Genomic DNA, 17,618 nt, shown 5'->3' on the forward strand with positions numbered 1-17,618 from the left:
AAAGCAGGGTACTGCACATGCCCCCTGTACACAACACCACCTAAGGGGTGAGCAAAACACCTAAGCCACCCCTCTAGCCCAGCCCCTGGACACACCCCTACCCTCACCCCATATAAGGAACAAGCTCGCCCCCACTCAAGGAATGAGCAAGCAAGGGGACCTGTTGTTTGTTCTCTGCTACCCCCTGCTGCAGCAGGGCCCCTAATACAGCCTTGCCTGAACTTCTTGTCTGGCCTCTGATGAATTTCTATTGATTAAGGAAGCCAAGAACTCTGGTCAGTAACAATGCCACTGTTGGTACTTCTGCTACCACTATCACCAGCTTCCATGTACAAAGTGCTTTCTTGCTGTCAGGCACTATGATAAGCAGTTTATTCATACTACGTATTTATCTTTTTTTAAAAACATCTTTATTGGAGTATAATTGCTTTACAATGCTGTGTTTCTGCTTTATTACAAAGTGAATGAGCTACACACATACACATATCACTATATGTCTTCCCTCTTGCGCCTCCCTCCCACCCTCCCTATCCCACCCCTCTAGGTGGTCACAAAGCACCTAACTGATCTCCCTGTGCTATGTGTCTGCTTCCCACTACCTATCTATTTTACATTTGGTAGTGTATATATGTCAATGCCACTCTCTCACTTCGTCCCAGCTTACCCTTCCCCCTCCCCGTGTCCTCAAGTCCACTCTCTACTTCTGTGTCTTTATTCCTGTCCTGCCCCTAGGTTCTTCAGAACCATATTTTTTTAAGATTCCATATATATGTGTTAGCATACAGTATTTAGTTTTCTCTTTCTGACTTACTTCACTCTGTATGACAGAACCTAGGTCCATCCACCTCACTACAAATAACTCAATTTCGTTTCTTTTTATGGCTGAGTAATATCCTATTGTATATATGTGCCACATCTTCTTTATCCATTCATCTGTCGATGGGCACTCAGGTTGCTTCCATGTCCTGGCTATTATAAATAGAGCTGCAATGAACATTGTGGTACATGACTCTTTTTGAATTATGGTTTTCTCTGGGTATATGCCCAGTGGTGGGATTGCTGGGTCATATGGTAGTTCTATTTGTAGTTTTTTAACGAACCTCTATACTGTTCTCCATAGTGGCTGTATCAATTTACATTCCCACCAACAGTGCAAGAGGGTTCCCTTTTCTCCACACCCTCTCCAGCATTTATTGTTTGTAGATTTCTTGGTGATGGCCATTCTGACTGGTGTGAGGTGATACCTCATCGCAGTTTAGATTTGCATTTCTCTAATGCTTAGTGATGTTGAGCATCCTTTCATGTGCTTGTTGGCAATCTGTATATCTTCTTTGGAGAAATGTCTATTTAGGTCTTCTGCCCTTTTTGGATTGGGTTGTTTGGTTTTTTGATATTGAGCTGCATGACCTGCTTGTATATTTTGGAGATTAATCCTTTGTCAGTTGCTTCATTTGCAAGTATTTTCTCCCATTCTGAGGGTTGTCTTTTTGTCTTGTTTATGGTTTCCTTTGCTGTGCAAAAGCTTTGAAGTTTCATTAGGTCCCATTTGTTTATTTTTGTTTTTATTTCCATTACTCTAGGAGGTGGATCATAAAGGATCTTGCTGTGATTTATATCATAGAGTGTTCTGTCTATGTTTTCCTCTAAGAATTTTATACTGTCTGGCCTTACATTTAGGTCTTTAATCCATTTTGAGTTTATTTTTGTGTATGGTGTTAGACAGTGTTCTAATTTCATTCTTTTACATGTAGCTGCCCAGTTTTCCCAGCACCACTTATTGAAGAGCACATACCTATATTTAAATTCTGTTTTCTGCCTGATTCATAATAAATCTTTTAGATACTTCAGGTCTGGGATCATGCCTACCTCATCTCTATAACCTTATACTGAGGAGGTTTTAGTGCTAATCTGACCAGTGACCTAAGAAAGAGTAGTTGCTTCCAAACCTGCCCCTTTTCTTCTTAGATATTTTCTTCTAGAGAACAAACAGGCTCACTCATATCTTTCTTTTTCCCAGACAAAATCTTCACTTAGCTTTTTTTTGTTGCTTGTTTTTTTTTTGACATTTACCACTTTCTCAGGGAGAAATGTTTTACTTCTTCTCTTGGGAAAATTCATGCTCTAAACCCACTTGAAAGCATCTTATTGTCATCTATGTGATGATTCTACTTTGCTTCCTAAGAAACTCCTTCAAGTGGAAGCATGTACACTGATATATCTCTATAGACGGATGGTGCATTGCTGAAAAGAGAAAGTGGTTAAAAATGTTTAGATCAAAGTGAATTTTCTGATGGAAAGTAGAAATATGACCTCTTGACATATATCCACAAATATTCAGTAAGCACACATCAATTCATGACATACTAGTATAAATGCCCCATAAGATTTTCTGTGATTGATATGTCCTAAAGTGTGCTATCAATGCAGTAGCCACTAACCACATAAGGTCATTGAGCACTTGGAATATGGCTAGTGAAAATGAAGAGTTGAATTTTTAATTTTATTGAATTTTTGTCAATTAAATTTAAATTTAAACAGCTACATGTGGTTAGTGGCTACCACACTGGACAGGAAAGACCAAGAGGATGGGAGTGGATTTCTTACAGAAGCAGATTTATATGAAAGAAAAGAGAATTTGTTCTTATTTTTGAGGGAGCTTAGAAACGGAGTGTAACTTTGTAGAAGTAAGTCCTGAGAACATGAAGGAAATGTGAGAAGTTTGGGAGGAAAGCTATAGAACTTGGATTTGAGTCAAATTTAATTAGATCACCAAGCTGACACCTAGGTTACACTTCAGTTAGAAATCTTCGTCATATCTGCAGGATGTTTTCTGACTCCAGTTTCCCTGATTGAACCTTGGATGGCAGTGATAATTTGCCTTCTTCTTCAAATGACCAATGAACTCCATTTTGAGTTAAATAGTAAAGCTCTTCACTGCTTCATCATTTGAGGTCAAGCAAAAATTGTCTCCAGCTTTAGGATGACAGGAACTCACCTACTACCCATTTTAACTAATAAGGAGTTTCATACTTTACCCTTGGTGCCTACTGGAAGTTTATTGAAAAAGTCAGTTACTTTGTGAGAGGGCAGACAGCAGAAGCAAGAAGAACTACAATCTTGCAGCCTGGGGAACAAAAACCACATTCACAGAAAGATAGACAAGATGAAAAGGCAGAGGGCTATGTACCAGATGAAGGAACAAGATAAAACCCCAGAAAAAACAGCTAAATGAAGCAGAGATAGGCAACCTTCCAGAAAAAGAATTCAGAATAATGTTAGTGAGGATGATCCAGGACCTCAGAAAAAGAATGGAGGCAAAGATAGAGAATATGCAAGAAATGTTTAACAAAAACCTAGAAGAATTAAAGAACAAACACCTAGAAGAATTAAAGAACAAACAAACAGAGATGAACAATACAATAACTGAAATGAAAAATACACTAGAAGGAATCAATAGCAGAATAACTGAGGCATAAGAATGGAGACACAGATATAGAGAACAAATGTATGGACACCAAGTGGGGAAAGTTGCAGGGGTGGGGTGGTGGTGGTGTGATGAATTGGGAGACTTGGATTGACATATATACACTAATATGTATAAAATGGATACCTAAGATGAACCTGCTGTATAAAAAAATAAATAAAATTCTAAAATTAAAAAAAAAAAAAAAAAGAAGAAGAAGAATAGATAAGTGACCTGGAAGACAGAATGGTACAATTCACTGCCATGGGACAGAATAAAGAAAAAAGAATAGAAAGAAATGAAGACAGCCTAAGAGACCTCTGGGACAATATTAAACACAACAACATTCACATTATAGGGGTTCCAGAAGAAGAAGAGAGGAAGAACCTGAGAAAATATTTGAAGAGATTATAGTCAAAAACTTCCCTAACATGGGAAAGGAAATAGCCACCCAAGTCTAGGAAGCACAGAGAGTCCCAGGCAGGATGAACCCAAGGAAAAACATGTCAAGACAAATAGTAATCAAACAGGCAAAAACTAAAGACAAAGAAAAAGTATTGAAAGCAATAGGGGAAAAATGATAAATGCCATACAAGGGAACCCCCATAAGGTTAGCAGCTGATTTCTCAGTGGAAACTCTACAAACCAGAAGGGAGTGGCATGATATACTTAAATTGATGAAAGGGAAAAACCTACAACCAAGATTACTCTACCCGGCAAGGATCTCATTCAGATCGATGGAGAAATCAAAAGCTTTACAGACAAGCAAAAGCTAAGAGAATTCAGAACAACCACACCAGCTCTACAACACAAGAGAAGAAAAGGAACTACAAAAACATACCCCTAACAATTAAGAAAATGGTAATAGGATCATACATACCAATAATTACCTTAAACGTGAATGGATTAAATGCTCCAACCAAAAGACACAGGCTCACTGAATGGATACAAAAAAAAAGACCCATATATATGCTGTCTACAAGAGACCCACTTCAGACCTAGGGATACATAAAGACTGAAAGTGAGGGGATGGAAAGAGATATTCTATGCAAATGGAAATCAAAAGAAAGCTGGAATAGCAATACTCATACCAGATAAAATGGACTTTAAAATAAAGAACGTTACAAGAGACAAGGAAGAACACTACATAATGACCAAGGGATCAATCCAAGAAGAAGATATAACAATTATAAATATATATGCAGCCAACATTGGAGAACCTCAATACATAAGGCAACTGCTAATAGCTCTAAAAGAGGAAATGGACAGTAGCACAATAATAGTGGGGGACTTTAACACCTCACTCACACCAATGGACAGATAATCCAAACAGAAAATTAATAAGGAAACACAAGCTTTAAATGACACAATAGACCAGCTAGATTTGGTTGATATTCATAGGACATTCCATCCAAAAACAGCAGATTAAACTTTCTTCTCAAGTGCACATGGAACACTCTCCAGGATAGATCACATCTTGGGTCACAAACCAGGCCTCAGTAAATTTAAGAAAATTGAAATCATATCAAGCACCTTTTCTGACCACACTATGAGTTTAGAAATCAATTACAGGGAAAAAAATGTAAAAAACACAAACACATGGAGGCTAAACAATACGTTACTAAATAACCAAGAGATCACTGAAGAAATCAAAGAGGCTATTAAAAAATACCTAGAGACAAATTACAACAAAAACACGATGATACAAAACCTATGGGATGCAGCAAAAGGAGTTCTAAGAGGGAAGTTTATAGCAATACAAGCCTACCTCAAGAAACAAGAAAAATCTCAAATAAACAATCTAACTTTACACCTAAAGGAACTAGAGAAAGAAGAACAAACAAAACCCAAAGTTAGTAGAAGGAAAGAAATTATAAAGATCAGCCTGTAATAAATGAAATAGAAACAAAGAAAACAATAGCAAAGATCAATAAAACTAAAAGCTGGTTCATTAGGAAGATAAACAAAATTGATAAAACATTGGCCAAACTCACCAAGAAAAAGAGGGAGAGGACTCAAATCAATAAAATTAGAAATGAATTTCTAATTCATTAGAAATTCATTTAGGAGAATGAATTCATGTAGGAGAAGTTACAACAGACACCGCAGAAATACAAAGCATCCTAATAGACTACTACAAGCAACTCTATGCCAATAAAATGGACAACCTGGAAGAAATGGACAAATTCTTGGAAAGGTATAACCTTCCAAGACTGAACCAGGAAGAAACAGAAAATATGAACAGACCAATCACAAGTAATGAAATTGAAACTGTGATTAAAAATCTTCCAACAAACAAAAGTCCAGGACCAGACGGCTTCACAGGTAAATTCTATCAAACATTTAGAGAAGAGCTAACACTCATCCATCTCAAAGTCTTCCAAAAACTTTCAGAGGAAGGAAACCTCCCAAACTCATCCTATGAGGCCACCATCACCAATACCAAAACCAGACAAAGATACTACCAAAAAAGAAAATTACCGACCAATATCACTGATGAATATATATGCAAAAATCTTAAACAAAATACATCAAAACAGAATCCAACAACACACTAAAAGGATCATACACCATAATCAAGTGATATTTATCCCAGGGATGCAAGGATTCTTCAATATATGCAAATCAATCAATGTGATACACCATATTAACAAATTGAATAAAAACCATATGATCATCTCAATAGATGAAGAAAAAGCTTCTGACAAAATTCAACACCGATTTACCATAAAAACTCTCCAGAAAGTGGGCATTCAGGGAAACTACCTTAACATAATAAAGGCCATATATGACAAACCCACAGCAAACATCATTCTCAATGGTGAAAAACTGAAAACATTTCCTCTAAGATCGGGAACAAGACAAGGATGTCCACTCTTGTCACTATTATTCAGCATGGTTTTGAAATTCCTAGCCATGACAATCAGAGAAGAAAAAGAAATAAAAGGAATACAAAATGGAAAAGTAGAAGTAAAACTGTCACTGTTGGGCTTCCCTGGTGGTGCAGTGGTTGAGAGTCCACCCGCCGATGCGGGGGACACGGGTTCGTGCCCCGGTCCTGGAGGGTCCCAAGTGCCGCGGAGCGGCTGGGCCCATGAGCCATGTCCGCTGAGCCTGCGTGCCCGGAACCTGTGTTCCACAACGGGAGAGGCCACAACAGTGAGAGGCCCGTGTAGCAAAAAAAAAAACTGTCACTGTTTGCAGATGACATGATAGTATACATAGAGAATCCTAAAGATGCCACCAGAAAACTACTAGAGCTAATCAATGAATCTGGTAAAGTAGCAGGATATAAAATTAATGCACAGAAATCTCCTGCATTCCTATACACTTATGTTGAAAAATCTGAAAGAGAAATTAAGGAAACACTCCCACTTACCATTGCAACAAAAAGAATAAAATACCTAGGAATAAACCTACTTAGGGAGACAAAAGATCTGTATGCAGAAAACTATAACACACTGATGAAAGAAATTAAAGGTGATACAAAGAGATGGAGAGATTTACATGTTCTTGGATTGGAAGAATCAATATTTTGAAAATGACTATACTACCCAAAGCAATCTACAGATTCAGTGCAATCCCTATCAAATTACCAATGGCATTTTTTGCGGAACTATAACAAAAAAATCTTAAAATTTGTATGGAGACACAAAAGATCCCGAACAGCCAAAGCAATCTTGAGAAAGAGAAACGGAGCTGGAGGAATCAGGCTCCCAGCCTTCAGACTATACTACAAAGCTACAGTAATCAAGACAGTATGGTACTGGCACAAAAACAGAAATATAGATCAATGGAACAGGATAGAAAGCCCAGAGATAAACCCACGCACATATGGTCACCTTGTCTTTGATAAAGGAGGCAAGAATATACAATGGAGAAAAGACAGCCTCTTCAATAAGTAGTACTGGGAAAACTGGACAGCTACATGTAAAAGAATGAAATTAGAACACTCCCTAACACCATACACAAAAATAAAGTCAAAATGGATTAGAGACCTAAATGTAAGACCGGACACTATAAAACTCTTAGAGGAAAACATAGGAAGAACACTCTTTGACATAAATCACAGCAAGATTTTTTTTGATCTACCTCCTTGAGTAATGGAAATAAAAACAAAAATAAACAAATGGGACCTAATGAAACTTAAAAGCTTTTGCGCAGCAAGGGAAACCATAAACAAGACAAAAAGACACCCCTCAGAATGGGAGAAAAATATTTGCAAACAAATCAACGGACAAAAGATTAATCTCCAAAATATATAAGTAGCTCATGCTGTTCAATATTTTAAAAACAAACAACCAGATCCAAAAATGGTCAGAAGACCTAAATAGACATTTCACCAAAGTAGACATGCAGATGGCCAAGAAGCACATGGAAAGCTGCTCAACATCACTAATTATTAGAGAAATGTAAATCAAAACTACAATGAGCTATCACCTCACACCAATTAGAATGGGCATCATCAGAAAATCTACAAACAACAAATGCTAGAGAGGGTGTGCAGAAAAGGGAACCCTCTTGCACTGTTGGTGGGAATGTAAATTGATACACCCACTATGGAGAACAGTATGGAGGTTCCTTAAAAAACTAAAAGTAGAATTACCATATCCCACCAATACCCAGAGAAAACCATATACCCAGAGAAAACCACAATTCAAAAAAACACATGCACCCTAATGTTCATTGCAGCACTATTTACAATAGCCAGGTCATGGAAGCAACCTAAATGCCCATCGACAGATGAATGGATAAAGAAGATGTGGTACATATATATAAAGGAATACTACTCAGCCATAAAAAGGAACGAAATTGGGTCATTTGTATAGACGTGAATGGATCTATAGACTGTCGTACAGAGTGAAGGAAGCCAGAAAGAGAAAAACAAGTATTGTATATTAACGCATATATGTGGAACCTACAAAAATGGTACAGATGAACCAGTTTGCAGGGCACAAATAGAGACACAGATGTAGAGAACAAACGTATGGACACCAAGGGGGGAAAGTGGCAGGGGAGGTGGTGGTGTGATGATTTGGGAGGTTGGGACTGACATATATACACTAATATGTATAAAATTGATAACTAATAAGAACCTGATGTGTAAAAATATAAAATAAAATTTGGAAATTCAAAAAACAAAAGTCGATTACTTTTTGACAGCTAAACATTTTAGTTCTGTTAGACTGGCATGAATAAAGAACCTCAATCAGGCAGGGGCAGGGGAGTGGGGAGTACCTAACGGAACGATCAGAGAAAGAGATTTTTTAAAAAGGTGCTTTAAGAGAATGTGAAAAATAAAGTCTGGTAGAGGGATGTGGAAAAATCTGAAGTGATCATATAATGAGAAGGAGAGTCTTGAAATGTTTTCCAATCCTAAATCCTGAGAAAACAGCCTAAACCCCTCATTATTTTAAGAAACTATTGAAGAGTTCCTCCTTGCCCCCCTAGGGTGCAAATTTTTACAGCCTTGGACATTGTCGTATTATATTTGACGGAGATATTGACCATGAGTACTGTTGCAAGCAAGCCTTGCAATATCTCACGATACTGGAACAAATCCTATCAGTGTGAGAGAAGAAATGAGTCACCAAGGAAGTGTTCATTATCTTTTACAGCCAGTCTGGAGAAACCCTTATCTTGACAATAGAGTTTATGGCCACCCACTCATCCCCAATGTAGGAGACAGGTGGTATAGAGGAATCTCCCCTTCACATTTCCTGAGCAATCTATTCTCTATATTTGTGACAAGCTCTGCCAGCTACAAAGCCTCAGGTGATTTGCTTAAGAAGTACAATGGAAGTTATGTCACAGAATTTTAAATTGAAAAGTCTGTACATGATTAGCTCTCTTCTTCATCCTTCAGTGCATTCATCCCAGGCTTTATCTCATCCGTGAACCCTGCCCTAAACCAGCCCCTCCTTTGTAATAGCATTCCCCTCATTGTATGGAAATTATTTGTTCGTGGGCCGGATGCCGCTCTCAAGAACATGGATGTGACTTAATCTCTATCTTGGGCACTTGGCACTTGGGTGGTGCTCAAAATGTGTTTGCTGGACCAAACTCAATATATTAAAATCACTAGGACAGTGCTTGACACATAGAAGATACACAATATATGTTAGCTTCCATTTTCTATATTTTCTGAATCATACGCATATGTAGAGGTGTAAAAAGATTGTAATAATAGCAAGTACTATAATTCATTTTTAAGGGGGTTGTCTTCAAAAACATTACCTTGATAAGCAAATTGGAGTGAAAAGTAAGACCCTAAGAACATTTATTAGTAGGATGGAAGCATAAAACATATACAGGCACACCTTGGAGATATTGTGGGTTCGGTTCCAGACCACCGCAATAAAGTAAATATTACAATAAAGCAAGTCACATGAATTTTTTTGTTTCCCACTGAATATAAAAGTGATGTTTACACTACACTATTAAGTATGCAATAGCATTATGTCTATTATGTACAAACCTAATTAGAAAATACGTTATCGCTAAAAAATGCTAACCAGCATCTGAGCATTTAGCGAGTCATAATCTTTTTGCTGGCGAAGGGTCTTGCCTCAATGCTGATGGCAGTTGACTGATCAGGGTAGTGGCTGCTGAAGGCTGGGGCTGCTGTGGCAATTTCTTAAAGTAAGAAAGAATGAATTTTGCCACACTGATTGACTCTTCCTTTCATCAATCATTTCTCTGTAGCATGTAATGCTTCTTGATAGTATCTTACCCACAGTAAATCTTTCAAAATTGGAATCAATTGTCTTAAACTCTGCCACTGCTTTGTCAACTAAGTTTATGTAATATTCTGAATCTTCTGTTGTCATTTCAATAATCTTCATAGCATCATCTCCAAGAGTAGATTCCATGTTAAGAAACTACTTTCTTTGCTCATCCATAAGAAGCAACTCCTCATCCATTTAAGTTTTCTCATGAAATTGCAACAATTCAGTCACATCTTCAGGCTCCACTTCTAATTCTAGTTCTCGTGCTATTTTCACCACATATGCAGTTACTTCCTTCACTGAAGTCTTGAACTTCTCAAAGTCATCCATAAAGGTTGGAATCAACTTCTTTCAAACTTCTGTTAATATTGATATTTTGACCTCTTCCATGGATCACAAACGTTCTTAAATGGCATCTAGAATGGTGAATCCTTTCCAGAAGATTTTCAACTTACTTTGCCCAGATCCATATATATGGCAGCTATAGCCTTATGAAATGCATTTCTTAAGTAATAAGACTTGAATGTTAAAATTACTTCTTTTTTTAACTTTTTATTTTATATTGGAGTATAGCTGATTAACAATGTTGTGTTAGTTTCAGTTGTACCGCAAAGTGATTCAGTTATATGTATACATGTATCTATTCTTTTTCAAATTCTTTTCCCATTTAGGTTGATACATAATATTGAGCAGAGTCCCCTGTGCTCAATGGGCTACAAAATGGATTTTGTGTTAGCAGGCATGAAAACATCATCTATCTCATTGTACATCTCTAGCAAAGCTCTTGGGTGACCAGGTGCATTGTCAATAAGCAGCAATATTTTGAAAGGAATCTTTTTTGCTGAGCAGTAGTTTTCAACAGTGGGCTTAAATATTCAGTAAACCACACTGTAAAGAGATATGCTGTCATCCAGGCTTTGTTGTTTCATTCATAGAGGAGAGGCAGTGTAGATTTAATATAATTCTTAAGGGCCCTAGGACATTTGGAATGGTAAATGAGTATTAGCTTCAACTTAAAGTCACCAGCTACATTAACCCCTAACAAACTTCAGCCTGTCCATTGAAGCTTTGAAGGCAGGCATTGACTTCTCCTCTGTAGCTATGAAAGTCCTAGGTGGCATATTCTTCCAACAGAAGGCTGTTTTGTCTACATTGAAAATCTGTTGTTTGGTGTAGCCACCTTTATTACCTATCTTAGCTAGATCTTCTGGATAACTTGCTGCAGCTTCTACACCAGTACTTGTTGCTTCACCTTGCACTTTAATGTTATGAAGACAGCTTCTTTCCTTAAACTTCATGAACCAACCTCTGCTAGCTTCAAACTTTTCTTCTGCAGCTTCCTCACCTCTCTCAGCCTTTGGAGAATTGAAGAGATTAGGGCCTTGCTCTGGATTAGGCTTTGACTTAGGGAAATGTTGTGACTGGTTTGATCTTCTACCCAAATTACTAAAATTTTCTCCATATCCGCGATAAGGTAGTTTCTCTTTCTTATCATCTATGTGTTCACTGGAGATGCAATTTTAATTTTCTTTAAGAACTTTTCCTTTGCATTCACAATTTGACTAACTGTTTGGTGCAGGAGGCCCAGCTTTCAGCCTGTCTCAACTTTCGACATGCCTTCCTCACTAAACTTAATCACTTCTAGCTTTTGATATAAAGTGAGAGATGTGTGACTCTTCCTTTCACTTGAATATTTAGAGGTCATTGTAGGGTTATTAATTGGCCTAATTTCAATATTGTTATGTCTCAGGGAATAAGGAACCCTGAGGAGAGGGGGAGAGATGGGGAAACAGTGGGTCTGTGGAGTAGCCAGACATACACAGTATTTATTAAGTTCACTGTCTTATACGGGTACAGTTTGTGGTGCCACAAAACGATTACAATAGTAACATCAAAGATCACTGATCACAGATAATCGTAAAAATATAATAATAATTTAAAAGTTTGAAATATTGTGAGAATTACCAAAATGTGGCAGAGACATGAAGTGAGCAATAGCTGTTGGAAAAATTGCACCAATAGATTAGCTCGAGGCAGGGTTGCCACAAACATCCAATCTGTAAAAAAAAAAAAAACAAACATAACTGCAAAGCTCAATAAAACAAGGTATGCCTGTATCTAAATATTTCTGCTTCTGAGCAATAAACGTGAAATTTAGTGGAGGGGAGCAGAAAAGAGAAGTGACAAATCTGTTATCAGTATTGAGGCTATAAGCACATGTCCTTGTTTTTTAGGACATTTTCTGATGATGGCCAAGCTTGAAAAATGTTAAAATTATGATCACCACAAAGATGGGGTTATTTTGGTGTTATTCCTCTGAGTGATAAGAGTCCCCAGATAGTCCAAGGGGACCACTCTTTATCGTGGGCCTCCCACACCTTCTTTAGTTAGAAGAAGTATGCAGCTAAGAAAAGAGGAGATTGGGGTGAGGTACAGTGGATCTGCAGGGCTGCCTGGGGAAGGTGAGGGAACAGCAGGAGGACTCAGCCCAGAACAAGACCAAAACACTTGGGCTCACACAGGTCTGGGGTGACGAGACCCTCGCTGAGCAAGAAGTGGCCACTGACTCCTCTGAAGTGGCCACTCATTCCTCCTCTCCTCCCAGGCAAAAGGGTGGGGGAGAACACTTGGAGGCAGACCTGGGTGTACTTGGGATGGAAGGTATTCCTCACTCCCCTCTGCTCTCCTTAGGGGTGTGGCAAACCTGGGGCCAGATGTCCCCCAGCACACATTCACAAAAGACTTGCCCCTGCAAGCAGAAACCCAAAGCACAGAATTCTGTTAAGAGCCTTGTCCTCAGGACACCGCCAGACCTTGTCATCATTTGTAGACTGTGGTGCAATGCAGGAGTTGCGGTAGATTAGAGTCCTCAACCCAGCTGAGGTCAACCCAAACACTGAGTCAGAGATCACACTTCTACAGAGCTAAACCATACAGTGACTATAACAGCAGGAGATACTTAACTGAGGGACACACACCCCTTGCAAACTACCACATTCTATATATAAAATGTGGTAGTTACCATTTATGGTTCAGCACGGGGCAGAGACACAGAGGATTTCATGAGGGAGGCAGAGGGAAAGGCAGACAATTGTTTTGTTTGCTGGAACTGAGAGACACAGGACTCTACCCTGAAATTCACTGTAATTCTATGAAACGCACAGCATTCTGTGTTCGAAAAGCTGTTAGGGCATTCTTTTAAGGATATCCAAAACTTGATCACAAACTAAGGGGAAAGTGAAGCAGGAAAGAAAAATGCACTGATTTATTTCCAAACCAAGAATACCTTTTATTTACTGATCAAAACCTCAAAGAACATTAGGTAAACTAAATTGAAGGAAGAAGGAAGAAGTGTTTGGATAAATGAGAAGAGTGTCCAATTTATGACCCTGTGTAATAGAGTGACAGTGGATTGCCTGATTGCTTTTTTGGTTTCTTGATCATTTTGGCCTTGAATTGTTCTGCTCCAGTGTTAATTGGTGGTGTTTCTTTCTCTTTGGATTTATAAGCTTCCTATGATTTTCCTGAAAAGCACAACAATCACTGAGATAATTAAGAAAATCAAGCGCATTAACATAGTGGACACAACCTGAAGTGAGGTGGGCACCTCCCTCTTTAGGGGTCCTGGAGTCCCACTGTCAATGCTCCCTCCATACCCCACCTCCTCACAGAATGGAGGGGCCCAGCCATACATGCAGTGGCAGTTTTTTTACTGTTGCAAACACCTCGGACACTGCAATTCTCAGGCAAACAGTCAAAATTCAGGACTGAGCTATTCACACAATTTCTATTAAAAACATATCCGCTCCTTACCACAGGAGGTACCATCACTTATCACACCCATGTCAGATAACCCCATAGGTACCATGGCTAGATGATAGCCAATGCCGCAGCACATGAGATTTTCTTCAGGCAGGTGAGTGGAAATTAGAATAGTATGATCTTGCATATCAGGGATGGTTTCGACATTTATACACTGTAGCCTGCCACATAATGCCTTTTCTCTGGGACACTTCTCATACTGACGAACTCCTAAAATACCACAGCTCCCATATTGGTCACCTATTACATTAACTGCATCGTAGCATTGAAGAGAAGCCCCCATGGCAGCAGCTCCAAAAATATTTTGACACTGCATAGTTCTGGATTGGCAGCCCTTTCTGACACAACGGGCTCTGTACTTGCAAGGGGTTCCATCCTGCTTATATGTGTCACTTGGGCAGAATGCTGAGGTCCCACTGCGGTACTCTGCAAGGTCACATTCATTTTCTTCCCCCCGACACGTATATCCAGATGGACGAAATTGACAGTTATGACAGCAAAGTCCAGTGCTACAGTTGGCACCTTCTTTGAATTTACAATCTGGCTGACAACACTGGTCTTCTTTACAGCCCTCTCTTGAGCCACAGATCTGATTGGGAAATTCCTCCTCTTTCTTTAGGAGATATATGACATGTTCAAAATTGGAAGAGGCTCTGAGGGGCTCGATTTGGTAATGGTTGGCATCAACTTTCAGTATGCCTCGGAGACCCCCCCGTGCACGTACTTAAAATAGCTTTAGAATCCTGATTTCCTTCAACCAAGCCCATATAGTTGCAGTCGTTGGGTATATAAGGGTGATCCTCCAAGAGCCTCCCCTGTTCTGTGAAGGAGAAAACCTGTAGATTCCGGGGCAATAGAAACCTCTTGGACCACAGGTGGAGGACGTGGTTCTTGCCTTTTACCTGCAGGAGGTAGGACACGTGCTTGGCCACACCCTGCTCCCCTCCATGGAAGCTCAGCTTCGTGGGGATGGTGATTTCATGGGAGTCAAAGCCCCACTCGGGGTGAAAAATTAAATCCTTGCCAAGAGAGTCAACCAGGAGCACCGGCAGGACTAGCAAGGGGAGCGAACGGCCTGGGGAGAGGAGGGTCCTCACTGACCTCATGGCAGAGCCTGTTCCCAAGTGAGTCAGTCCCTGGCACTGGGGCCTTGCAACTAAGACTTCCAGGGACCGCCGCTAGAGGCGCGGGACTAGTGAGTGCGGAGCTCCCTGAGCCCCTGTGTGGGAGCGCAGCCTCGGTCCAAGCTGGGTCAGGCTCAGTCCAGCGGATTTCCACAGCAGGTGCACGCCCTGTCCAACGCATCTAGTTCGTTTTCTGGGCGATGCCGTTGGGCTCACATGCAAGAATCCAGGGAAGGTTCGTAAGAATAAAATGAAAAGCGAGGCTATTTGCACGAGGGGTGGAGAAGGGCAGAGAACCGGTTGGGGAAAAGGAGAAGGAATAAAGAATAAGAGGAACTACAGAGCACTTGTTAAAGGCTCACTGTATCTTGAGCCATTTCTTCTGTTTCCTTTTTTTTTTTTTTTACAGATTTTTTTTTTTTTAACATCTTTATTGGGGTATAATTGCTTTACAATGGTGTGTTAGTTTCTGCTTTATAACAAAGTGAATCAGCTATACATATACATATGCTCCCATGTGTCTTCCCTCTTGCGTCTCCCTCCCTCCCACTCTCCCTATCCCACCCCTCCAGGCTGTCCCAAAGCCCCGAGCTAAAATCCCTGTGCCTTGCGGCTGCTTCCCCCTAGCTATCTACCTTACTACGTTTGTTAGTGTGTATATATCCATGACTCTCTCTCGCCCTGTCAAAACTCACCCTTCCCCCTCCCCATATCCTCAAGTCCGTTCTCCAGTAGGTCTGCGCCTCTATTCCTGTCTTATCCCTAGGTTCTTCATGACATTTTTCCCCCTTAAATTCCATATATATGTGTTAGCATACGGTATTTGTCTTTTTCTTTCTGACTTACTTCACTCTGTATGACAGACTCTAGGTCTATCCATCTCATTACAAATAACTCAATTTCATTTCTTTTTAAGGCTGAGTAATATTCCATTGTGTATATGTGCCACATCTTCTTTATCCATTCGTCCGATGATGGGCACTTAGGTTCTTTCCATCTCCGGGCTATTGTAAATAGAGCTGCAATGAACATTTTGGTACATGACTCTTTTTGAATTTTGGTTTTCTCAGGGTATATGCCCAGTAGTGGGATTGCTGGGTCATATGGTAATTCTATTTGTAGTTTTTTAAGGAACCTCCATACTGTTCTCCATAGTGGCTGAACCAATTCACATTCCCACCAGCAGTGCAAGAGTGTCCCCTTTTCTCCACACCCTCTCCAGCATTTATTGTTTCTAGATTTTTTGATGATGGCCATTCTGACTGGTGTGAGATGATATCTCATTGTAGTTTTGATTTGCATTTCTCTAATGATTAATGATGTTGAGCATTCTTTCATGTGTTTGTTGGCATTCTTTATATCTTCTTTGGAGAAATGTCTGTTTAGGTCTTCTGCCCATTTTTGGATGGGGTTGTTTGTTTTTTTGTTATTGAGCTGCATGAGCTGCTTGTAAATTTTGGAGATTAATCCTTTGTCAGTTGCTTCATTTGCAAATGTTTTCTCCCATTCTGAGGGTTGTCTTTTGGTCTTGATTATGGTTTCCTTTGCTGTGCAAAAGCTTTGAAGTTTCATTAGGTCCCATTTGTTTATTTTTGTTTTTATTTCCATTACTCTAGGAGGTGGGTCAGAAAGGATCTTGCTGTGATTTATGTCATAGAGTGTTCTTCCTATGTTTTCCCCTAAGAGTTTGATAGTTTCTGGCCTTACATTTAGGTCTTTAATCCATTTTGAGCTTATTTTTGTGTATGGTGTTAGGGAGTCATCTAATCTCATACTTTTACATGTACCTGTCCAGTTTTCCCAGCACCATTTATTGAAGAGGCTGTCCTTTCTCCACTGTACATTCCTGCCTCCTTTATCAAAGATAAGGTGTCCATATGTGCGTGGGTTTATCTCTGGGCTTTCTATCCTGTTCCACTGATCTATCTTTCTGTATTTGTGCCAGTACCATACTGTCTTGATTACTGTTGCTTTGTAGTATAGTCTGAAGTCAGGGAGCCTGATTCCTCCAGCTCCTTTTTTCGTTCTCAAGATTGCTTTTGCTATTCGGGGTCTTTTGTGTTTCCATACAAATTGCGAAATTTTTTGTTCTAGTTCCGTGAAAAATGCCAGTGGTAGTTTGATAGGGATTGCATTGAATCTGTAGATTGCTTTGGGTAGTAGAGTCATTTTCACAATGTTGATTCTTTCCATCCAAGAACATGGTATATCTCTCCATCTATTCGTATCATCTTTAATTTCTTTCATCAGTGTCTTATAATTTTCTGCATACAGGTTTTTTGTCTCCTTAGGTAGGTTTATTCCTAGATATTTTATTCTTTTTGTTGCAATGGTAAATGGGAGTGTTTTCTTGATTTCACTTTCAGATTTTTCATCATTAGTATATAGGAATGCCAGAGATTTCTGTGCATTAATTTTGTATCCTGCTACTTTACCAAATTCATTGATTAGCTCTAGTAGTTTTCTGGTAGCATCTTTAGG

General features: G+C 39.3%; 1 protein-coding gene and 1 pseudogene across 1 annotated transcript; both read right to left on the reverse strand.

Annotated features, from left to right (window-relative positions):
• Nucleotides 1–9,973: 9,973 nt before the first annotated feature.
• Nucleotides 9,974–11,896, reverse strand: LOC116761872 (annotated as a pseudogene).
• A 1,676-nt stretch (nucleotides 11,897–13,572) lies between these two features.
• Nucleotides 13,573–15,119, reverse strand: ADAM30 (ADAM metallopeptidase domain 30). The gene is given in 5 exon segments (XM_032648557.1): nucleotides 13,573–13,699; nucleotides 13,701–13,902; nucleotides 13,905–13,986; nucleotides 13,988–14,728; nucleotides 14,730–15,119. Coding segments are annotated over 5 exon segments (1,542 nt in total).
• Between the last annotated feature and the right edge of the window lie 2,499 nt (nucleotides 15,120–17,618).

The sequence above is a fragment of the Phocoena sinus genome, chromosome 1, assembly GCF_008692025.1.
Source record: "Phocoena sinus isolate mPhoSin1 chromosome 1, mPhoSin1.pri, whole genome shotgun sequence".
NCBI classification, from domain to species: Eukaryota; Metazoa; Chordata; class Mammalia; order Artiodactyla; family Phocoenidae; genus Phocoena; species Phocoena sinus.